Source organism: Erythrolamprus reginae, chromosome 5 (genome assembly GCF_031021105.1).
Source record: "Erythrolamprus reginae isolate rEryReg1 chromosome 5, rEryReg1.hap1, whole genome shotgun sequence".
Lineage (NCBI taxonomy): Eukaryota > Metazoa > Chordata > Lepidosauria > Squamata > Dipsadidae > Erythrolamprus > Erythrolamprus reginae.
This window is the reverse complement of record NC_091954.1, coordinates 46,758,277-46,784,506: the sequence shown is the minus strand read 5'-3', so window position 1 is coordinate 46,784,506 and position 26,230 is coordinate 46,758,277. Positions and strand designations below refer to the sequence as shown.

General features: G+C 37.8%; 1 protein-coding gene across 1 annotated transcript in view; it reads right to left on the bottom strand.

The window, feature by feature from the left end:
* Positions 1–26,230, bottom strand: part of ADAM12 (ADAM metallopeptidase domain 12) — a 350,980-nt gene that overhangs the window by 123,681 nt on the left and 201,069 nt on the right. The window contains exons 6-10 of the mRNA XM_070752490.1: positions 13,587–13,770; positions 11,547–11,612; positions 10,757–10,828; positions 9,009–9,178; positions 8,666–8,750 (exon numbers count right to left, since the gene is read on the bottom strand). Coding sequence (XP_070608591.1) covers positions 8,666–8,750; positions 9,009–9,178; positions 10,757–10,828; positions 11,547–11,612; positions 13,587–13,770 — 577 coding nt within the window. The remainder of the gene's footprint in view (positions 1–8,665; positions 8,751–9,008; positions 9,179–10,756; positions 10,829–11,546; positions 11,613–13,586; positions 13,771–26,230) is intronic.

The following is a 26,230-nucleotide window of genomic DNA, read 5'->3' as shown; positions in this document are numbered from 1 at the left end:
TTGTCTTACAAACTTAATTGGTTCCGGGACGAGGTTCTTAAGGTGTAAAGTTTGTAAGATGAAACAATGTTTCAAATAGGAATCAATGGAAAAACGATTAATGCGTGCAAGCCCAAAACTCACCCCTTTTGCCAGCCGAAGCGCCCGTTTTTGCACTGCTGGGATTCCTCTGAGGCTCCCCTCAATGGGAAACCCCACCTCCGGACTTCTGTGTTTTTGCAGTGCTGCAGGGGAATCCCAGCAGGGGAATCCCAGCATCGCAAAAACTAGCGCTTCGCTGGCAACAGAAGTCCGGAGGTGGGGTTTCCCAGCTAAGGGAGCATCAGTGAAATTGCAACATCGCAAAAACACCGTAGTCCTCAAAACCCCACCTCCAGACCTCTGTGTTTTTGCAATGCTGCGATTTCACTGAGGCTCCCCTTGCTGGGAAACCCCACCTCCAGACTTCCGTTGCCAGCGAGGCACCCGTTTTTTGCTCTGCTGGGATTACCCTGCAGCATCGCAAATACACAGAAGTCCAGAGGTGGTGTTTCCCATGGAGGGGAGCCTCAGGGGAATCCCAGCAGCACAAAAACAGGTGGTTTGCTGGCAACGGAAGTCCGGAGGCGGGGCATCCCAGTGGTGGCGGTGGGTTTGTAAGGTGAAAATAGTTCGTAAGAAGAGGCAAAAAAATCTTAAACCCCGGGTTTGTATCTCGAAAAGTTTGTATGACGAGGCGTTTGTAAGATGAGGTATCACTGTATACATGTCTCAGGATAATATTGCAGGATCCAATCTGGATGGGGTCACTGGGCTTTTGGCATCCGAGCTTTCAGACTCATGCTAAAGCCCATCCTCAAGGAATTTTTCTCACATCAAAATGTGTCTGGCAAGAGAAAAGTTCTCTGAGGATGAGTCCGAGAGCTTGGAAGACTAAATGTCTGGTCCTGGTGACCCACCCAGATTGGATCCTAACAATAAGTATTTAAATTAGGAAATATTTCTTCAAGTTAAAAGGGGAAATTCTGAAAAATTGCAACCCCGATAAGAAAAAAGGCAACCAAGCAAAGATTGACTCGATCTTTGTTTAGCTGCTGTTGCTAGAAGGATGATCAAGAGGCAATGATCCAGGGGTGAAATTCAGCAGATTCTGACAGGTTCTGGAGAAACAGTAGTGGAAATTTAGAGTCGTTTGGAGAACTGGCAAATACCACTTCTGGCTAGCCCCAGAGTGGGGTGGGAATGGAGATTTTGCAATGTCCTTCCCCTGGCAATGGGAAAAGAATGGGTATTTTGTAATATCCTTAACCCAGGAGTGGGGAGGGAATGGAGATTTTGCAATGTCCTTCCCCTTGCAATGGGAAAGGAATGGGAATTTTGCAATATCCTTCCCCCAGGAGTGGGGAGGGAATGGGGATTTTGCAATGTCCTTCCCCTGGCAATGGGAAAGGAATGGGGATTTTGCAATATCCTTCCCCCAGGAGTGGGGAGGGAATGGAGATTTTGCAATGTCCTTCCCCTGGCAATGGGAAAGGAATGGGGATTTTGCAATATCCTTCCCCCAGGAGTGGGGAGGGAATGGGGGTTTTGCAATATCCTTCCCCTGGCAATGGGAAAGGAATGGGGATTTTGCAATATCCTTCCCCCAGGAGTGGGAAGGGAATGGAGATTTTGCAATATCCTTCCCCTGGCAATGGGAAAGGAATGGGCATTTTGCAATAACCTTCCCCCAGGAGTGGGGAGGGAATGGAGTTTTTGCAATATCCTTCCCCTGTCACACCCACTAAGCTATGTCCACAGATAGGGAAAAATTGAATTTCACCCCTGCAATAATCTGATTTGTTTTGAGGAGTATGTGATTAAAAAGCAGTCAGGGAAGAAGTGTTGACTCTCTGAAGACAATAGTTCCATCCTTCCTTTTCTTCTCTGAATACTTCGTTATCACTTTCTAAATGTCATTTGGGACTGCATCATTTGGAAGCTCCTGACAACTGTGCCATGGGAAATTAGGGGTTGATTATCTATCACAAGTGGAAGATTTAAAACTACCAATAGATTAGCCACTAAATGTTATTGTAAAGGTTTGTATTGCCTATCTGTTATTTCTGATGATTTAATTTAATTAATTTAGTGCTATGCATTTTGTTGGAATGTAGTATAATAATGATAAGAAACTATGACCTTATACTACAAGAATTAATAACATCGACTGTGGGATGGTGTGCACTTATGCTAACTAATTACTTTGTATTAATCCAACATTCCATATACCAGAAACTGGTGCTTAGTCATAGGAACCTCAGTTAACAAAAATAGATGTTCTCACTCTGTTAATTACAGAAGATTTAGTTTACTTAGTAATACAGTAAATGTACACTATATATCTTCTCAAGAACTTATCAATGTGGATGGACAGACCTGAAAGAACAAGCTGACTTTACAGTAGTTAGAACCAAGGATCATGTTTTAGCCCTGAAATGCCTATTTGAAAAAATATGCAGAAGTAGCTAAATTAACTCTTTATGCAATGTGTGTCTTTATCAAATCAGTGTTTCTCTCTGTATCTAGAGAAAACCTTTAAACAAAACCAGAAGTTTCTACAATGCAACACTTCTGTAACCAATGACAATATTCTCTTTAGGGCAGAGGCCCCCAAACTTGGCAACTTTGTGGAGTACTGGAAAATCCTGGGAATTGAAGTCTACAAGTTTTAAAGTTGCCAAGTTTGAAGACCTCTGTCCTATGGTTAAGTGAAATCCAGAGGGACTATTTGTTAAGGGCATTCTACCATATCAATTTTGTTCCCATTTCTCTCTTTGGAGTTAATAGATTGGATAGACCTGATCTATTTATTATTTGCATTTGAAAAATATATTTTTCTGCTTTGCCTGCTTTGACCAGGTGTTTGACCTGTTAATTTATAATATTTAAGTAAATGGGCAATGTGATATTTTCATGCATTTAGCCTGAAATTATAATTTATGAGCAGTCTGTCTTCTGTGTCTATCTTTTTCTCTCTGACACTCTCTCTTGTTATTTGATACCAGAATTATCCATAAACATTCATTCATTCATTCATTCATTCATTCATTCATTCATTCATTCATTTTAATATCAAATACTATCAAATACATGAGAGATCAAAAAGGAATCTGAAAAAGCATCAAAGTTTCATTTAAAAATAGCCAGAAAATACCCCAAATGGTATTCAAGTGTGTTATTTACAAATGCAATAAGAAATACTATAAAAGTAATTACAACAGATTAATGACAAAGACTAAGTCTTCCTTTAATACATTATGCTCTCAATTTTTTTCCCCTGGATGACTCATTTCCATGAAAATGAGCTCTTTTTCCAAAATCCATTTCTCTAAGAGAACATTTCAATATTAAAACATCAGCACTGAATCATAAATACATTAAAGTGGCACAGAGAGGAAAAGAAAGACAAATAAAGTTGTGATGATGCCAAGAAGGAAGTATGTCGGGAGGAAAACTAGCAATTCCCAAAATATGCATGCATTACCCTGTAATCAGCCTGAAGTGTTAATTAGACTCATATGAATGATGGGTATTTCAGAATATGTTTAGGAATTGTAGCTTATTTTAGAAATGTATTATAGACATTTCTGTAGCTGTTACCAAGGGAAAAGTTCATAATCAATTTGTTAAGCATAATTTTGGATGTGAATATAAGCTTACCCTCTGATAGATATTTATTTATTTAATTTGTATACTACCAGCCTCAATTGACTCCCTGTGGTTTATATCATAGTCACCTACAATAAAATGCAATTGAATATCACAAACAATATAATAATGAAAAACTAGATCACAAGCACTACAACTCTGAAAGAAATCCTACACCAGTGATGGCGAATCTCTTTTCTCTCGTGTGCCAAAAGAGTATGGGCATGTATTATTGTGCATAGGCAAGTGCCCACACCCATAATTCAATGCCTGGGGGGGCAAAAACAGCTTCCCCTCCCCTCCATAGTCTCTCTGAAGTCTGGAAATGACTTGTTTACCAACTTCTGGTGGGCCCAGTAGGCTCGTGTTTTTGCCATCTCCAGGCTCCAAAGGCTTCCGTGGAGCTGTTAGAAGAGGCTCTCTGGAAGCCAAAAATGCCCTTCCAGAGCTTATGTGTGAGCCAAAAATCAGCTGGCCTGCACACACATGCACGTTTGAGCTCAGCTAGGGAAACAGCTCATGTGCCAGCAGATATGGCTCCACGTGCCACCTCTGGCACCCGTGTCATAGATTTGCCATCATTGCCCTACACCACTGTGAAATGCAGGTAAGGGAGCTAAGAGCTGCAGCTGCTGACAGAACTCACTGTGGGCTCTGGACTATTGCAATTAAACTCTGCCAGCTTTGAAGAAAGCCACCAAATCTGATAGAAAACCATGAGTGGATCACAGACTAACATCTACAATTATTACAGCAATGGACTGTTGGTGCCCCCTGAACTTTCAGAGTGGGACTTCAGATTCACCTCTACAAATGAACTGTACAGGTAGTTCTCAACTTATGATCACACACAAAAATGTCTGTTGCTAAGTGAGACATGGATTTTGCCCATTTTATGACCTTTCTTGCCACAGTTGTTAAAGTGAATCATTGCAGTGGTTAAGTGAATCTGGCTTCTCCATTGACTTAGCTTGACAGAAGGTTGCAAAAGATGATCACATGACTCCCAGACACTGCAACTGTCTTAAATCTGAACCAATTGCCAAGCATCTGAATTTTTACCACTTGGCTTTGGGGATGGTGCAACCGTTGTGTGAAGAGCCGCGGTGGCGCAGCAGGTAGAGTGCTGTACTGCAGGCCACTGACTGTAGATCTGTAAGTCAGTGGTTCAAATCTCATCACTGGCTCAAGGTTGACTCAGCCTTCCATCCTTCCGAGATGGGTAAAATGAGGACCCGGATTGTGGGGGCAATATGCTGGCTCTGTTAAAAAGTGCTATTGCTAACATGTTGTAAGCCGCCCTGAATCTAAGGAGAAGGGCAGCATAAAAATTGAATAAATAAATAAGAATAGTCATAAGTCACTTTTTTCAGTGCTGTTATAACTTCAGTCACTAAATGAGCTGTTGCAAATTGAGGACTACCTGTACAACAGTGTTTCTCTTTCAACCTCAAATGATTAATATTGATCAATCAATCAATCAATCAATCAATCAATCAATCTTAGGTAACATTACCAGGTTGCAGTTTTAGATCTATTTTTTCTTCTTTCTGCTCTCTTCTGGTCATCTTAGCAGTCCACCAGACTGCTAAATGAATTTCAGCAATAACAATAGGGTAGCACCAGTTAGTTTCTTCACTATCTGAGGATAATTATATTAAGATTCAGTTCATGTAATACTGGAAATTAGACTCTAAATCATGGGTGTTAAACTTGATTGCGTCACAGGCCGGATCGTTACATAGCAAGACTTATTTCCACTCTGTGGAGCCAGGATGGGCGTGACCTGTGCGTGATGTATCCAGCCCACAGGCCACCAGTTGGACAGGCCTACTTAGAGTCTAAGTATATAGTTATATTACTAAGTAAATAGTTATTCTCTGGTCATCTTTATTCATCCTGCTCTTTACAATTTTATGATGAAGCACATAATCTACTGTTGGAGAGAGTTGAAGAAAGTGAATAGTTTTTATCTTTTTTTATTATTTATAAACTTTTTACTCTCTTTGCTTTTTAGCTGACTGTATGAAAAAAAGCCCTTTCTCAGTTTCTTAATCTCAGTTTGTTCTGTTGTTTCCTAATTTTTTTCTGAATTACTTGTAAGTGTCCTTTTTATTTTTGGATTTTCACTTTGTTTTTTTGTCTAATCCAGAGAGGGGCAGCATATAAATCCAATTAAACAAACAAAGAAACAAAGAAACAAACAATTTGGTTTCTACTGATGCCTTCCTTTTTACCCCTCATTTGACTTATTTGTAATTGTGCTTTCTCCTTGATCTTAAGCTCCTTTTCCATTTAGCTTTATTAACAATCTAACTTCCAGAATTTAAAATCCACTTTAAAAAATCCAAACATCTGCTGTACCCAGATATTCCTACTACTTCCAAATATTCAAGAAACCTTCCCCAGATACTTTGAAATCAATTCACATGACTAACAATTACTTCACTTGCATCAAACTCAAAATCCAATGCTTACTATTGCTACTATGCCCTCTGAAATAATATACTGTAGTTATCTTTCTTTATTTGACCCAATCAGTTCTGATATTTGTATAGAGTTTGCTTTATTATTTAACAGTGTTTTTTAAACTGAGATCTCCTTACTGAGTCCATCTGTTATTTTTCCTTGTAAAAAACCCCCAACTATTAAAATATACAAATACTAATTGCTGTGATTTCACTATTGTTTCTAAACATGTTACAATCAGATCGCAAATGTTCTCACTTGTCAATTGCAGACGTTTTTGGAGGGAGAAATTGCTGGATTGGTTTAAAAATCTGAGAGGTTTCTTTTTTTCCATTCCAACCAATTAAAGCAATGAGTTTGTTTATCACATAAAAGGGAAGTGGGGAAAGTGGGGGACACTCCTCAGAGTCAGGAGACATTGTAATATGCTTCACTTTGGGAAAACAAAAAAAATTAACCATACAAGACAAGGAATTAATGCTGATGTGATGCTTTTTCTTTGGATTTTGAAAAACGTTTATTTTTCTTGGTTCTTATTTATCTGCGTACTTCCTTTTTGTGTAGAAGTTCTCACTGATTTGCTGTGGCATAATCAATTTGTTAGGTTTATGGGCATTTGTTACTCAAAAAAAGGGGAACTGTATGGTAACTTCAGAGGGATGTTTCAGTATCTAGTACAGAATCTGCTAGTAACTTGGTACAGGGATATATTGTAATTGTTATTGCCTCTCTTTAGCCAGAAAGTAATTTGCATTATTTTATAAATTACAAATTACTTTAAATAAATTTACTTTACGGTAATCGGGAAACATCAGAAATGCTTGATTTAAATGACACACTGTTGATAATAAAAGGGCCTTCATCTAGTTAGAAGGGAAGCTATCCCCTTTACGCAGGGCAGGGCAGGGCAGGGCGGGGTGGGGCGGGGCGGGGCAGGGCAGGGCAATATCTTTAAGGAAATATTTTACTTCAATAAAGACTTAAATGAAACATTTCCTTGATGCTGCTTCAGAATTTCCTTTATTTAACAGGGAATCCTCAGAAATAAGAGATTGCTGAAGAATCAACTTCCCATCAACACTTAGAGGCTTAACTGAGCAATTTCAACATTGTCTGTTCCTGTGGAGATCTATTAAATTACACTTAGAGGAATTATTTGATCTTCCTTTAGTATTCTTTCTGGACTTGTACTTTAAACCATGCATTTTATTTTTAATTTAGGCCTGAAAGCAAAAGAATTGTGACATTACTGTTATTTTTAACACAAGTCAATATCTAGAAACATAGAAACATAGAAGACTGACGGCAGAAAAAGACCTCATGGCCCATCTAGTCTGCCCTTATACTATTTCCTGTATTTTATCTTACAATGGATATATGTTTATCCCAGGCATGTTTAAATTCAGTTACTGTGGATTTACCAACCACATCTGCTGGAAGTTTGTTCCAAAGATCTACTACTCTTTCAGTAAAATAATATTATCTTCAGTAAAATAATATATCTTAAGAATAATTCTTTGAAATCCATGATTACATTGTATTTAATAGTCTATCATTTTCATTCATACATGTATATTGGAAAGGCTACAAAAACAATGTTAAAATATCTTCTACCAAAAATACAGTTAATATGAAAGCTTTTTCAAAGTTACATATTGTACTTTGTCATCTGTCAGTATAACGAAAACGTATTACTGGGATTTGGAAAAAATAAGCAATTAACTTTGAAAGGCTTCTATTACATCTCTCTGGACAGTAGAAAATGTAGCATGTCTCATAAATATTTTGGGAAGGCTTTCCCAGATAGCACAGTTTCAATTTATTAGCTGCTTTGGTTTTGGTAGAACATTTTAGTACAGTGATGGTGTGTGTGCACGTTCTAGCTACCCATACCCATTCCCTTCCCCCCAATTGCACTCCCCTGCTCTGTCCCCTGCACATATGCACAGACACCACTGCCGCGCATGTGCACATAAAGCCTGGAATAGTGAAAAATGGCCCAACGGGCAAACTGGAAGCTCGGAAAAATGGACTTCCAGTTTGCCCATTGCACTGTTTTTTTGCACTCCAGAGGCTTCAGGGAAGTTATCTGAAGCACCAGAGTATGAAAAACAGCACAACGGGCAAACCAGAAGTCTATTTTTCCGAATTTCCTGTTTGCCCGTTGGGCCATTTTTTGCATGCATCCAGAGGGAGAAATGGCCTTCCCCAAGGCTGAAAATCAGCAGGCCAGTGTATGCATGTGCCTGGAGATGACATAGGGCAACACCTTGACTGTCCTCTAATATGGCTCCATGTTACAACTGTGGCACGCATGCCATAGGTTCACCATCACTGTTTTAGTAGAAAATAAAAATAAAATGCCAGAATGGAAGCATATATTCAATCATTTCTAAATTCAAATAGCTGCAAAAAATGGGGGAAAAATAGACAGAAATATTGAAGACAGAACAGTAGGATGTTATTTTGTCCCTATTTGTTTCTTTCCAGCTATAAATAGGATCAATCTTGGTACTGTAGTACTTACCATAACTATACCTCCAGATTGCTCTTTGGTGCACATGCTCATTATAGGTGCCATGCCGATGGTTGTGCCCTGGAAATAGATTCCACTAATGGAAGACAAGAAACTATGTTAAAATAATGAATACAGGGAAAACAGTTATATAAGAACATAATTTTGGATTTTACTATTTGAGATGTAATATGGATATAGGATTTTCTATGTGGTGCTATTTTCATTCCTTTAAAATCCGGTCTTGGATTCTATCAATGTGTAGCCTATGTATTGGCTTTCTATTTTTTGTCATGTCACTAGCAACATTAGTATCTAAATTTTTAAGTTCCAGTTTTGCTTTTGGCAGGCTTACCTGACTAGTTGTGCATTATCATGTGGTTTACGAGGTAGTAGTTTCATTTTTCGCCAATCCAGAAACTCATGAAGAGTGGTGAAGGGATCTTGAATTACTGTACATTTATCCACATCATTCCAGACTTCTAATCCAACCAAGACTATTCTAATATTTAATGGCCTGTAGAACTGATGAGAAAACCAGATCAATATTCTGGATTATATTTGCATAACTCTTAAAGTTAATAAAGGAGACAAATTATTGATATATATACAGCAGATATGTTAAATAATTCATTGGACAACTTTCTTCTCAGTTTCAAGAATAGTATGAATAGAATGTGTGTCAAATTACACAGATGATAGCTAGATTACAAGAGACAACAGCATAGATTCACAGCATATTAAAATAGCAAATATAAAAGGGAATACTTTGAAATTATATCACATGTGTCATAAATTACTACTGTTACAACAGTAACAATACTGAGTTGGGTGAAGTATTCTTCTAAATAACAGTTGGGTGAAGTATTCTTCTAAATAACAGTTGCAGAGACAGAGCGGTAGAAGTAGTAAAGAATTTACACCTCCTTGGAGTAGCCAGAGGCATCTTGTTGGGCAGTGTGGGGGAGAGGGATGCTAGATGAAGATAGGCCATGATCTGGTCCAGCAAGTCTGTTTGCATGCTTTTATATTCCTATATAATACAGATTTTCTATATAGTGAAAGTTTATTAATATGACCTGATTGTTGTTCTGCCTGGCCATGGTCCACCCAGGAATGAAGTAATTAATCAAACACACACACACACACACACACACACACACACACACGCTTGTAAAAATAAAGCAAGGATTGTTTTTTATATTCAGAAAACTGCAGACCATGGAGTTTCAGAGCAATGTTAGTTTAAGAGTTCAATAGATCAGAGTTAATTACTCCAGTCGGTGCAGAAGTCTTTCAGGTTTATGTCAGCCAGAAATAACTCACAGCTTAAATGTCAGAATGTCCAGAAATCCACAGCAAACACGAAACCATAATTCAACAAACTTTCTTCAAAACTGAATGATAGACTCCCACACAGCCCTCTGCAACCCTCCCCCTTTTCAAGGTTGCAGCAGCGTCATTAATTCTTATCACCTGTGACCTTTAATCTGTTTCTGCGTTTGCACAGCTGCTCTCATCTTCCCAGAATTCTCCGGATCCGAACATTAAGAATAAGATTGTTCATTAACTCCTCCCCTTCTGATTCAGATGAAACTCTGGCTGGAGATCTGACTGACTCCATTCCCCTTTCTGTCTCTCCAGTCCCTTCCTTCTCCATTTCCCTCCCTGCTTCTCCTTCTGGTTCACTGTCTGATTCGTCCTCCAGCCAGACGGGTCTTCTGTGAACAGACAGCTCCCACTCCTCTGCATCAAAATCAGCAGCCAAAGGAGTTGGCCTTAAGCAACCACAACAATTGTAAATGTCTATTGAGAACCTCAGTCATCTAGGTCACAGTTGTCCCAAGGGTGTTTTTTCAAGAGGCAATTGGACTTTCTGGTTTTTCTTTGAAGACATTCTGCTTCTCATCCAAGAAGCTTCTTTAGCTCTAACTGGACGGTAGGGAATGGAAGGATTTATATTCCTTGCAGATAGCTGGTCATTTGCATCTTTTTAGAGAGTCATTGAGGCCGCTTGGCAATTCCTCAATTCAACTGATTAGTAAAGCAAACTGTTCTATAGCAAAGGAAATTATTATACTGTAGTACCAATGAAAAACTTACCTTATCAACATAGTTTGCAATTTCTATCAGCCTCAGTTTCACTTTTTCCACATCTTTGCCTTGTCTCTGAAACTAGAAAGGATTTTTAATCATTTGAATTATCAACAATTATATTTATTGCTTTATAAATCTAACTTGCCTTCTTCTGAAAAGCAGTAACAACAATGTCTAGATTTTACATGGAAAAAAGACTAGAGACAACTTCCTACTGCTCATATAATTGAAAAAAAAACACAGATTATGTGAATGAATATTGCTTTTAATTTTGTTTCTCACACAATTGTTTCATTGGGACACTTCCTGCTGTACAGAAGCGGAAAAAATCATTTATTTGTTTGCCATGGATAGACAGGGAGAAAATGTTGCTATTTAACTAATCAGTAATTTTTAAATGTAGAAAAATGCAAATGGCAATATAGTGCAAATTAATTTTGTTTAATTTTTGATTGCACTCCACAACTTCCACTAATTTTTACCAAGTGCGTCATCCAACTATTATGAACTTTTTTTAGCAAAACTTCAACAATTTATGCATCCTTGAATGGAACTTGTAATTGGTAAACTACATGGAAAGAAAACAATATCACAAATATTTTCTTATTGTCAGAAGACATTTCCATTCCCTCTAGTTCAAAGTTAGGCAATGCAGCAAAGATTTATATGTACAAATGGGACAGATTATTATTTTAGCATTGTGTGGAAAATTCAGAATAGGGTTACTATTATTCCATTAATTTATAAATATATGTCTTTATACCCACAATCTTTTTTAACTTTAGGTTTTGCTTACCTCCCGATTATCAGCCACAATAATGAGCTCCACATACTTGGTGGACTTCAGAGTTTCTCTTTTATGCTATCAAAACAAGCATGAGTTAAAAAGATGTTATTATTTGAAGGAGATTTACATTTCTATGCATATCTACAGTACCACAGTACTGTCATACCAAGCTACTTAAATATTATGAATAATCTACAGATTAAAAAAAGACCAAAATTTTTGAAGATGATCTAGGCATTCAATATCATATTATGTATGGATGTATGGATGTATGGATGTATGGATGGATTTATTTGTTTGTTTGTTTATTAATTAATTAATTAATTTGATTTCTATGCCGCCCCTCTCCAAAGACTTGGGACAGCTTACAACATATAAAAAGACTGTGATTTAAAATAAAGTTAATCCAATTAATATAAAATTACATGACTATCTAAAATCTCCAATTGATTAAAAATCAGTCACACCCATTCTTACAACAATCATACAATCATTCATTGGACAAGGGCCAAGATCTAATCTGTCCAAGCCTGACGACGTAAGTGAGTTTTAAGACTCTTACGAAAGCCGAGGAGGGTTGGGGTAGTATTAATCTCTGGGGGGAGTTGATTACTCACTTGTACTTCAATGTTGTACAAGATTTGATATTTTTGAAATTAACGTGTCATTAAATGTCATTCTATAGTATAAAAGCTACTGTAACAACCACATCAGCCATATCATACACTAAACATGAAACATCTCCATGAATTCTAACAATTCACTTATACCTTAACAATAGTATTAGCACTTAGACATATATATACATTTCACAGTGTTTTTACAGCCCTTTCTAAGCTGTTTACAGACTCAACATATTGCTCCCAATAATCCTGGTCCTCATTTTATCAACCTTGGAAGGATGAAACCTGAATCAACCTTGAGCTAGTGAGAATTAAAATGCTAAATTGGTGGCAGTCAGCAGACAGCCGAAATAGCCTGCAATACTGCATTCTAACCACTGTGCCACCTTATGGAAATAGCATCTACTTTACAAAGCAATGTACTTGTTTATCCACTTCTTGTACTTAGACACATTTTCATGAATAAATGTGATACATTTATAGTATATGCCTTAAACACCACCACCCCTGTGGGAAATATATAGTGGTATTCACATAAATTCATTTAAAATTATAAATAAAAAAATAAGATATATGCACATAGTTATAATGAGAACTATTATATATTCTGATTATATAGTTAGGCATGACCCATTTTCCAGTAATTAAAAAATTAAAAATGAACTTTCAGCAGTACGTATTATATATCACTTAAAGCTTTTATTGTATCAAATTAAATAGTGTTTAGTGTGGTGAATGTTAAAAATGCATTCCTATTGCAATTCCTACAAATAACTAGAGAAGTCCAATTTTAATTTCTTGTTCTAAAACTATGATTTCCAAATCACCTCAATCTGACATACTAAAGTTGGCGTCTAGCAAGAATTTAAAAAGAAAAACTGTGCTTTGCTAAAAGACACCAGTCCATTCATCATTATTAATTGCTTACAAAAAGTACTTACCCTCAAGAATGCCATTCCAAAATACACAACAGGTAAGCTTTTATTTTTGTAAGTTATGCCTCTGATTCTCTATTATTATTTATTTATTACTTAGATTTGTATGCCGCCCCTCTCCGAAGACAATGACAATGGTAAATTCTTTGTATGTGCTAATCTAAATGTGGAGACCTTGGTATTCTCTAAGCTTGGTTGTTTGTTTCCAAACATCTCATTACCCAAATACATAATATCGTCAGTCCTGGTGGGTGTGGATTTGTTCTATCTTTATATACAGTAGCTTTCCCTGCATTGTTGGTGGGAGACTGTTTTTCTCCTTGGGAGTTCAATAAACAAAACAGACAAATACATACACTTTTATCAGTTGCCATCTCAACTTTGAGCCATAACACCACATTTGTCTAAATATATACTATAAAAAACATGAAAAAACTAAATTAAAGCAATTAAAACATGAGAAATTAAAATTAAATTAAATTATCACTTACTCTGCTGGTAAATGTTGGAATAAACTGTGCAATATTCCCTAAAGTGACACCTGTAAGATTGAGATGATGGCCACATGTACCCAGGATTAGGTTTGGGTGTTTCAGTCTATAGATTATATGTTCATTCATAGCACCTTCCAGTGGCTCCAAAATGTAGGCTCTATCTTCTAAAAAAATAATACCCCTGTGATATAAAAAAACACACAAATGTATTTAATTTATATTTTATTTGCAATCAAATGATATTTTTGAAAAGAGGCAACATGGTATATATTTAAATGTACAAAAAAATTCTGTACATTGGTAATGGGGGTGAAAATGTCATTACTTTGAAAAGTCTATTATTTTATTGTATTTGAACACTGGAGACCAGCATTAAAGTATATTTATGCTTAATAGTAATGCATTATCATCACTTCAGATTTTCAGTTATCTAATTTAACATGACTGCATATAAAATTAATAAATGTAAATAATATTTTCTTTAGCCATCATCCTGTGGACTACACAGCGCAAGAATATTACAAAACACGCATTATGGATACAAAAACAGGAATCTGGGTCAGTTTTCTAAATCTACCTAAGTAATTTAGGAAAAATTCAAATTGGTGTGTTGAGAAGATGGAGATGTGCAGAATTTTGAATATCCTATGCACAATTTTGGAAAAGCAAAGAGATCCTGTCAGAAAATAACACTATAGACAAAATTGTGCAGAAATGGATAGGATGACCATAGAGATTAAGGGAACCAGTAACTCAGAGTATTATGAGATTTGGTATAATTGGTACAATTGGATTGGTAACAAAGGTAAAAGACAGGGATAAAATGTGAAAGGATGTAATAAAAAGAATATATGGTATAAACATGTAATGTAACATATGTATCTATAAAGAGGTGATATAAGAAATGTAACAAACATAAGAAATCGAGCATAGATCTGTGCTAAATTATAGAAATGTTGTTTTTAAAATTTGGAAAAACTAATAAACATTTTTTTTTAAAAAAAGAAAGATATGCAGACAGGTATACAACTGTCTGCAGTTGTTCCAAGACAGTGATTCCCAACCTTTCCAGGTTTGCAGACTGGTGGTGATGGTGGGGAGGAGAGAATGGTTCTGCATGAGCGGTGGGCGAGTATAAGCTCACGTGAGTGATGAGAAAGCACGTACATGTACTGCTTCATTTGCCTAAACAGCAGACACCCAACGCCCCTGACTCATACAAATGGAGCTGCATGTTGCATGCTCACTGACCTTCTGTGGCCTGGTTCTGAATAGGTCGTGGCCCAGTAGTGGGTTTCAGCCTGTGGGCGGCACACCCCTGTTCTAACATATGCCTGTCTTAATATTCAATCTGTGTTTATTGTGGTATTAACAAAACTGGTTTTCAGATGGTTGTTTTTAATATCAAGAAACTGCTTCTAAAAAAAAATTAAAAATGCATTGGTAATATGGCAATAAAATAAAAGGAAATAAAACCATAAGGTACCATCAGGAATTTTTCTACAGTGATATTGTTATCATGTGATCTTGAAGAAGCTCACTGTATTGGACCATGTTCTAAGGACTTCTACAGTATATATTTCAATCACGTGTGTTGTTTGTTTGTTGGTGGTGGTGTTGTTGTTATATTTTGGGTAAGTATACAGTGCCTTGGAATTAATTAATTAATTAATTAATTAATTAATTAATTTAAACAGACAGACTTCTATAAAACCCAGATTAAAACCCATAATAAACTACATGATCAGCATACATACGTAGCATTCATACAATTTGGCCATGATAGTTGTTAATTCATGGGCCCCAGGCCTGCCAGCAAAGCAAGGTCTTCATAATTTTTTTTAAGCGATAATGCCAAACTCTACTAGGATTACACCTGTGTTTTCAAATTAGGCACTTTAAGATATATGGAATTCAAGCTCACCACGTTGTAAAATGGTCAAATTGAAAGACACTGGATTAGATTGTAAGAGTGCACCATGGCAGCCATGAAATTAAAGCAGAAAGTAGTCATAAGAAGTGCTAGAACCTTCTTGCTCACATACCCTTAAACTCATCCCGTTTCAGCACATTGGAAACATTGTGTCTATCTACTAATTGAGTCATAGCTGTATCAGACAGTTGCAATCTGAATTTATGACCTTTGGAGAAATCAGATAACAGGCAATGCTATGATACCGTATGATAGCATAAAAGAAAGCAAGGAGGTCCTCCATTTGTTTTGATTGCATAATACCAAAGTGATCAGAAAGGGTGAAATTTACAAATTTCATTTTGACTATTGTATCTGAAATTGAAAATAAGAAACCTTGAACCACTTATACTTTTGCTTTCCCAGTTGTTGTCTTTTTAAAATCTTTTCTCCAATATTTTAATAAGCTTTGATTTCTCCTCCAAAATTATTTTTGGATACTTTATCCAGTTTTGTATGTACTCACTTTCACTTTGTGCCCTTCTACTCTGTTTTCTCCATAATAAGGCATCCCCTGATAATAAGCCCAATCGAGCTTTTGAGTGCATGGCAATAAGACCAAGCACTTATTTCAGGGTTCGAAAAAATATAAGACAGGGTCTTATTTGGGGGAAACTTGATTATAGAGTGCTGTGTTCCCAACCTCGGTCCACATACTGGCACACCAGAAACTGGGATGTGGAAATGGATGAAGCCCCATCCTCACACACATAGGATGCAGACAGAGCAGAAAAACCACACCATAGTTGGTCTGCCAAAAAAAACTCTCTCCACAAAAGTGATCAAAAATTTTGTGGCCACTGCTCCTAAGTACCACTGCCCAAATTAACCTATATTACATAATGTATTTCATGGCCATGCTAGATTTGAGAACAATCCTGTATTAGTAAAGAAGCTTAACAATATATATTTTGTCTTTCTTGTATTCTTTAACTTATCTATTTACTCTTAAGAGTAGTACCTCTTATAGTGGGGAGTGGGTAGGCAGCACGGATAAAAGTTATATATCCAAGATAGTTTCAGCTTAGACTAAAAATATTGATATAATAATAAAAGCTTTGGCAAAATGATGAGATAATAGAAAGAAATTGCCGGTGGGATACATTAAATGATTTTTTAGAATTTCATACAGTTCACTCAGGGGAAGGTAAAGAAAGAAGGAGAGGAAGTAGAAATGTAGGAGGAGATAGGGGATGGAGAGGTTGGAGAAGGAAAGAGGAGAGAAAGTTAAAGAAAGTAGAAGGATGAGAAGAAGAAGAAAGAATAGGAAGGTTTGGTGAGGTTTAGATTAGCAGATATTGACAGCAAAGACTGGGAGTGAAGTCAAAGCAAGATACTTTTGATGGTTTTTTAAAATTATTATTATTATTCTAATTATTATTATTATTATTCTAATTATTATTCTAATTATTATTATTGTTATTATTATTATTATTATTATTTCAATAATACAACACAGAAAATGAGATCACTATGCTGGATTTTGTATTTTATCACCAGGCAGGCGCATCCTAAGCACCTAGGACTGCCTGATGTAGCAGCAAATTAGGTGTGCCGATCCCAGTAAAGCGGCCTTTTGCAATTGACAGATGGAGATTTTGTCAATTCTGATGATTTTCAAAAGTCCACTCAGATCCTGTTAAATCACGACTCCGGAGGTTGGTTAAACAGTATGCATTTATTGTAGCAAGTAAGACAGGAAACAATCACCAACAAGTACCTTCCGAATTGAGGGCAACGGCTAGCCCGTTGCCCTATTTATACTCTTAAAAATGGCGGGCTTTTCCCAACAGACAGTCATTTAACTTTCGCGGCTATTTTCCAAATAGCCGCGTCTTAACCAATCACTGAATTTCTTACAATATTTTTAAAAGAACACAACACCCCTCCCTTTTTAGAAAAAACTATGGCTACGTGTTAATCCACGTCACGTAGTCCTGCAAGCGGATTGGTGGCTTCACCGCTCTCTGTGACCTGCGCAGTTCATTTTCTTGGGAGCTGCCTGCCTGGACGGCCGGCGCTGGTGTTGCTCCGCTAAGGCTAGTCTCTGACGGGCCTGGTTGCGATGTTGCAATTGGATCTCCGCCGGCCTCCAGGGGCAACAGGCAGCCATCGCTGGAGTCCTGAACTGGTTCCGGTAAGTCCTCTGTTGATTTTTCTATAGTGGGTGAAATGTCTGTGTTAACTTTAATCCGCTTGCGTAGTTGGTCAATATGACGGTGCCAACTACGCCCATCTGCTAATACGATTATATACGTTTTTAAACCCATTTTTTCTAATACAGTTCCTTCTTTCCACTTATCATTAGAATCATAGTATTTAGCATAAATTAAATCCCCGTTATTAAATTGTCTATCGGTTTGTATTTTACGTTCTTTTTGTTCGTTTTGGTAATTAGGATGAATTCGGTCTAGTTTGGAACGAAGGTTCCTGCCCATTAACAGTTCTGCTGGGCTCTTGTGCGTTGAAGCTGATGGTGTTATGTGTTGAATGGTTAAGAATTCATCAATTTGTGTTTGCCAATCTCCTAGTGGTGCTTTACTTAATGCTTCCTTTGTGGATCTAACCATTCGTTCTGCTTGTCCATTAGCTTGAGGAAAATGAGGAGGAGTGAGCACATGTTTTATGCCTTGGTCTGCAAAAAATAACTCCATTTGTCGAGCTGTCAGTTGAGGCCCATTATCAGAAACCACAATATCCGGAATGCCATGTGTTGCAAACATTTTCCTTAAGGCTTTTATAGTTGCACTGGTAGTAGTAGATGCCATGAGTTCAATTTCCAACCATTTAGAATATGCATCTACGACTAATAAAAAAGATTGGCCCCTGATTGGTCCTGCAAAGTCAATATGTATCCTGGACCAGGGCCCTCTTGGTGTTGGCCACTCTGATGGTGTGGCTTTTGGTGGATTGGGTCTTGATTTTTGGCAGGGTGCACAACCACCCACCCACAACTCTATGTCCTTGTCCAATCCAGGCCACCAGAGATGACTTCTGGCTATTGTTTTCATTTTGACTATTCCTGGGTGTCCTATATGTAATAGTTGCAAGGCTCGGTTCTGCAATGCTTTTGGAATTACAACTCTGTCCCCCCCATAAAATACAATCCTTTAATACATTGAGTTCAAGTTGTCTATTTCTATATGGCTGAAATTGTTCTGTTTGTTGTTCAGTTGGCCAACCTTTCAATACACATTGTTTAATGTTTTTTAAAATTGGATCTTTTTGTGTTTGTTCAGCTATCTCTGATGCTGTCAATAAGGCTTGCTTATTTGTCTCGATTAATAAAATACTAGAGGCTGGAGCAGGATCAATAACTAAGTCTTTTAAAGGGCACCTACTCAGTGCATCGGCATTCCCTATGTCCTTCCCCCCCCTGTGGATTAAGGTATAATTATAACCGGCTAAGAAAATAGCCCATCTAGTCATGCGAGGGGAAAGAAAGGCGGGAGTTTGTTTATTTCCCGCCAAAATACCGAGGAGAGGCTTGTGGTCTGTAACCAAAGTAAAAGAGCGGCCACAGAGGTAATAATGGAACCGTTTGACTCCTGCCACAGCTGCTAATGCCTCCTTATCAAGTTGGGAATAATTTCTCTCCGCAGAAGAGAGGGTTTTAGAATAATAGGCAATTGGGGCTTCAGTGCCATCTGGGAAATTATGACTAAGAATGGCTCCTATGCCGAAAGGTGACGCATCGCATGTTAATGTTAAGGGCATAGCGATATTATATTGAACTAAGACACTGTTTGATGAAAGTAATTTTTTTACTGCAAGAAAAGCTGCATGTTCTTTCGGTCCCCACGTCCAGGCAGAGTCCTTCTTTAGAAGATTATGGAGCGGTTCTGCCACCGTCGCTTTCTGTTTAAGAAAGACGGAATAAAAGTTAAGGAGTCCAAGGAAAGCCTGCAAGTCCGTCTTATTGGAGGGGGTTGGGGCGTTTTTTATGGCCTCGAGTTTATCATTAGTGGGGTGAATTCCAAATCTGTCTATGTTAAAACCTAAAAATTGAACGTTGGGGACTGCCCAGGAGCATTTGTCTGCCTTCAAATGGAGTCCTGTCTCTTTAAATTTCATTAAAACACTTCTAATTCTGTCCCGGAGTTCTGGTTTTGATGTGGCCGAAATTAATACATCATCGAAATATGGGACGACCTCAGGAATGTTATTTAAAATTCGTTCCATGAGGCCTTGAAAAATGCCAGGGGCAGTAGAAACTCTGAACTGGAGTCTAGAGCATTTAAAGGCGCCCCTGTGGGTGACAATTGTTTGGGCTTCTGCGGTGTTCTGATCGATGGGGAATTGCTGGTATGCCTGAGCAAGGTCCAACTTCGCAAAGATTGTCCCGTTACCTAACGTGTGTAGGAGTTGTTGCACAACTGGTATTGGATAAGCATTGTGTTGTAATGCTTTATTAATTGTGGCTTTATAGTCTGCGCAAATTCTAATCGAGCCATCTGGTTTAATAGGGGTAACTATAGCTGTTTCCCATTTGGCGTGATCCGTTGGGATCAAAATGCCCTGGGCTATTAATTTATCCAATTGTTCGTCTACTTTAGGCAAAAGCGGAATGGGAATTCGGCGGGGCTTTAATCGAATAGGAGAAACATTTGGATCCAGATTAAAAGAAATAGGGCTGCCGGTGTATCTACCCAATTTGTTAGAAAAAACTTCAGGAAATTCTTTCAATAAGTCATTTGGGTCAAAAGAATCACATACATTATTGATGCCTGAAATTTCGATGCCCAAAGGTTTTAACCATTTAAATCCCAATAATGTGTGTCTAGGGCCATCGACCACAATAAGAGGTAAAAGACCTCGAAATTTCTTAAACAAGACTGGTACATTTATGCTTCCTAACACTGGCATTTCCCGACCTTGAAAGTCACTCAAACCCGCATCCCAAGGTTCTAAATCGGTTCTTTCCACACGGGGTAAATACAATTTAAGTTTTTGCCAAGGCATTATGGAATGTCTCGAGCCCGTGTCCAACTCCATCTCACAGGGAAAGCCGTTTACGGAAAGAGAGACAATTAGTTTGTTTTCCGCGGTGGGAGAATTGAAGTTTACGGAAGAGGGGCAATTACCTCTTTGGCTGAAATAGTGGGAGTCGTCAGCTGGACGGGAAGCATTGCGAGAAAACGGCGGTCGTCTATTTCTTGGTGCAGAAAAAGATCTTGAGTTTTGCGGGTTAGCTGGAATGGGGGTGATGGCTCGGCAGACCTCTGCGATGTGGTCACGACTCTGGCATCGGCGACAGTAGGCATCTTTCAAATGGCAGCGGTAGCGTGGATGATTTCCATTGCACCCGGCGCACTTGTCATGGCGGGGCGGCTCTTTGGTGTCGCGGTCAGAAGGTCTGCGGATTTGAAGACAGGTGTCGTCCGCTGTGCTGGATTCCAGATGTTTGTCTTCGTTTGGGCAGTTGTGCCAGTCGGAGTCATCTGGGATGTGATGGACGGTCGGAATTGTGCGTTTAATTTCAGCTACAGAAGTTTCGGAGACCTCGGAAGCTTTTGCAGCTTTAAGAATGTCTTGGAGTGAAGCATCTTTGTCCACTAGATATTTCTTCTGTAGCGTGATGTTGGTTAACCCGAAGATGAGGCGGTCAACCAGTTGTTCCTCAGGATCCTTATACCTGCATTTCGGAAGAAGGGTGTGGAGACAGGTGATGAAATCGTTGGTTGATTCCCCGTCTGCTTGCCGCATCTGGGCAAATTGGTGACGGTGTACACGAACGGGAGTCATGGGTTGATAATGTGCAGCGAGTTTTGTTTGGAGGGTTGACCATGCGACAGTTTCCAACGTGTCTGGGTCAACGAGAGTGGAAGCCAAGCTGTAGATTTCTGGACCACAGTAGCTCAAAAATATGGCTTTCTTCCTTTCGTCTTCTGTGTCATGCAGGTTGCTCGCTTTGAGGAAAAGTCTGAATTTGGACATATAAGAAGTCCACGATTCCGACTCGGAATTGAAGAGAGGCGGTGGTGGAGCCATGGCCGAGTTCATGGCTGCGTTTGCGGGAGTTCAACCTCCTCGTCGCCACTGTTAAATCACGACTCCGGAGGTTGGTTAAACAGTATGCATTTATTGTAGCAAGTAAGACAGGAAACAATCACCAACAAGTACCTTCCGAATTGAGGGCAACGGCTAGCCCGTTGCCCTATTTATACTCTTAAAAACGGCGGGCTTTTCCCAACAGACAGTCATTTAACTTTCGCGGCTATTTTCCAAATAGCCACGTCTTAACCAATCACTGAATTTCTTACAATATTTTTAAAAGAACACAACAGATCCTTTGGCACTGCGCCCAGATCCTTTGACACTGCTATTTTTTACTGTTGTTATGCACTGGGTTGACATCTTCATTGAGCTGTCCACCAAAACCCCAAGATCCCTTCCTTGAGTTGTCTCAGAAAGCTTGGTCCCCATCAGTTGGTAGGTATAATTGGGTTTCTTTGCCCCAATATGCATAACTTTGCACTTGTTTAGGTTAAAATGCATTTGCCACTTTTTTGCCCACACACTCAATTTCGAGAGATCTTTCCAGAACTCCTGACAATCAGTTTCACTTTTCACTACCCAGAACAATTTAGTGTCATCAGCAAACTTTGCTACCTCATTATTTACTTCTACATCCAGATCATTAATAAATAAATTAAAAAGTAAAGGTCCCAAAACTGAACCTTGGGGTTCACCACTTCTCACGTTTTTCCATCCAGAGAATTGTCCATTAATTGCCACCATTTGTTTCCTAAAATTTAGCCAGTTACCAATCCAGGACAAGACCTGTTCTCTAGTTCCGTGGCGAAAGAGCTTTTTTAGGAGCCATTGGTGAAGGACTTTGTCAAAAGCCTTTTGAAAGTCAAGATATACAATATCAACTGGGTCCCCTTTATCTATGTGTTTATTTACACCCTCAAAGAATTCTAACAAGTTAGTAAGACATGATTTGCCTTTGCAGAAACCATGTTGATTTTCTTTCAGCAATACCTGTTTTTCTATGTGCCCAGTAATTTTATCTTTAATAATGGTTTCCATCACTTTGCCTAGAGCATGAGAGAACTATAGACAGGTCACTTTCTGTTATTTGCATGTCTTTGTCTGTTCTGAATACTATTAAGAACAAGTGTAAGAAAAGTCACAGAAGGACAAATTGTTGGCAATGTTCTTCCATGTGGAAATAAACTTCTTTTCCAAAATAAGCTGGGCCTGCATTTCACCCAAAGGACACACACACACACAATTATGTCTTTGTCATCTCAGTTAAGACATCTCCTTTTGAGCTGCTTTAGAGGGCAACCCAGTTCCTTCCAAAGAAGTACATTTGCACTGGAGTGGGAAGCTTGCAGTAAAGTTTTGATGATTGATTAGATGTCAAAATGTGAATCATCAGACTATGCACTAAACTGGGTGCTTGAACAACAATAGGCTCAGCATTTTAGCACGGAAAACTTTAATGGATGCTGGGAACAATATGTTCTTTTTGCAGCTGGCTAATCTGATGACTGCAGTGGTAGCTTTCTGGAATTGGGCTGTGTCCTCTTGTGTTTGCTGTATCCAGGAAGTGGATGACTAGAAATAGGCAGAAATTTACTTACTTAATGGAATGGCTATTGATTTTCCACCTGTGTTGGTAGCATCTCTTGATGAAAATCACAGCTTTGGTTTTGCATATTTAATCCAGTAGAGTTGGACAACCGCTATTTAAATAAGTAAATGACTCATAATCATAAATTTCAGACCCTCAATTAGCAATGTTCAGCCAAAGCTCAGAGTCTAGTTTATTTGGAGAAAAGAGTAGCTATGTCATCAACATGGAAAGATGTGGAAATTAGTCTCTAGTTGAATGAGCAGGATGCAAAATTCAAATTTGGAAAGAATCTGAATACTGTAACATAGAGGGGCAAGATACACACTTACATAACCCTGTTTTGTCAAGCCTTTTATCAACTCTTTGGACCTTGTTTACTTGGTAGAATGTGAAGATTTAGTAATGTTGTAAGTGCCCTGAGTCCTCAGAGAGGGGTGCCATATAAATCCAATTAATAATAAAAAAAATAAAAATTATTCAAGTAGTTGGGAAATGTCACCGTTAGGATAAAAGAATTAATTCATGACCAATTCTTTCAATTCTGAGATATTAACATGTAATTAATGTTCCCTAGGTCCTAGAAACTGAATTTTCCCAGTTTTCAAGTGTGCACGATTGATTTGCTGAATGGAAGGAAAATAAATAAAAAGAGATAAAGAGATAACCTTATATATAATATTATTGTATCCCATCCTATTTATAGGAAAGGACTACCCATATCTGTTGTACGTATTGCTGTATAAGACATTGGATGAACAATATAATCTTGATAGCTAAATAATTCAACTATTATCATTACACTACCAATGTGAGCATCAGTCAGTGACGCTGTAACCAAGATAGGCTAGGATTGAGAGAACAGTAATTTCCAACATAGTTAAGGTTACTTCTCAATCAGCCTTTCATAATAAAGAGTAAGTGGCAGGAATCTTCTTTCAAGAGGGAAGCTCTTTCTGACTCAATCATTCTGTCATTTTATTCAATCCAAAAATTGGTTATGGTAATTTGAGCTGTTGCTCCTGCTGTTATACTGATATATATTTTAGCAGAATCATATCTGAAATCCTGATCATCCTTGACATTCTTGCTTCATAGTGCTTTTCTACAGGCTTTCTAACATGCTTTTGTTTCAGTGTGCAAAGGACAAAACAATTAAAGAAACTGCTTAATAGCCTTGGTTAGAAAATACCAGCATAGCTGTATTCTCATTTTAAATGCCTCTCCTGTATAATGAATTCATTTTATTTTCATAAACATAAGTGGACACATTAGCATCCTGAAATCTATTTAGCATCCAAAGGAAAGGATGTGCATATTCATCATGACATCAAGAGACACTAGTTACGCACACTAAATCTTTCATACTGCAAATCCTATTTATCCAGCAGGGCTTTTATGTCCGTTATCCAGGAATTTAAACCTAGAGTTAAAATATGAGTGATAACACTAATAAGATTAAAAGTCTTGCAGTTAGGAATCATGGTACTATAATCTTGGTCTCAGCAAAAGATTTATTTACAGCTTTTCCTCCCCTAGACAATGGATAAAAAATGTAAAACAAACTGAATAGAGGAGCTTAGCTCCAATAACTTTTAGCTGGATTTTTCAAATAACACTGCAGATAAAATGGTTATAGAATAAATTCACTTTGGCTCCTTCAAGCTCAGTGCAGCATTGCAGTGCTGTCTGAAGATCTTAAGCAGAGCTTAGACATTTTTCAGGTATCATCAAATAATTATGCATGATGGAGGGAACCAAAATATTATGACAAGGATATTATCCATTCAACAATGTCTGATTCCCAGCAATCCTATGGACTAGGTCTCTCCACATCTCATGATCTTTTTATAGACTGCTCAAAAAAATAAAGGGAACACTCAAATAACACATCCTAGATCTGAATGAATGAAATATTCTCATTGAATACTTTGTTCTGTACAAAGTTGAATGTGCTGACAACAAAATGAAAATTGATTGTCAATCTGTGTTGCTTCCTAAGTGGACAGTTTGATTTCACAGGAGTTTGATTTACTTGGAGTTATATTCTGTTGTTTAAGTGTTCCCTTAATTTTTTTGAGCAGTATAGCTTCCTTTGGTTGTTTTATGCCATGTTTGATAAATTAATATAATGTATTATATCATATCTCACATTATACCATATCTTATCAATATATCATATAATTTTGCAAAAATAAAGCATTTCAGAATTATTTCCCAAGATGTTGAGGTGCTGTATTTTTAAAATATAATTTTCAAAGACTTCAGGAGAGAAAAGTGAAATCTTGTGAGAGATATTGTATCTGTGGATGCAACATCAGCAAACTCTCCATTAATATATGCCTATGAATTATCCTACTGAAAGAAATTCTCAATAAATCTCATGGGATGATGTACACTTATACACGTTCACAGTAAGTGAATACCTGCAGCTGTGAATTTGAACATATCTTCCTTAATTTAATAAACTTCCAAAAGATAGCATTTTGTTATTTAAAATTGTTTTTACAACTTAAGGGTAGTAAACCGGAAGAAATGAAATAGTATTTGGGAATCTTTTTCAACATCAGGTCCTCCTGCTATGTTGGACTTCAACTTCCAGTTGAGTAAGGGTTATGTGCACAAGATCAAGGGGGAAAAAATTAGAAAACTGACAGTCTGGAAAAATTAGTAGTGTCCACCACAAGGTGAAACAACTTTCAAGTGCGATGACATCATACAAATGCCACCATTATGTACCTCCATCTTGCTGTCTGAAATATGTAATTTACCCATGTCATTGTTATTCACTTTTAGTGATTTGTTTTTCTCCTTTTGCCCACCCCCATGGACACCAATGAACTCCTTAATTTAGAAAATGTCAGTGAAATGTCATATAGGCTCAGGCAAGCTGTAATCAAATAAAAGAGATCTTTAGGTTACCAGCTGAGGCGTACAATTTATTTCTCTGTTTCACTCAGCTACACAGGACAAGTAACCTGCTGTGGATTTATGCAGCCAATTACCTAACTAACCTCAGCCCCACTTCCTCAACAAGACAACTCAACCATATAGTGATTATCCCCTCATTTTAAAAAATGTAAC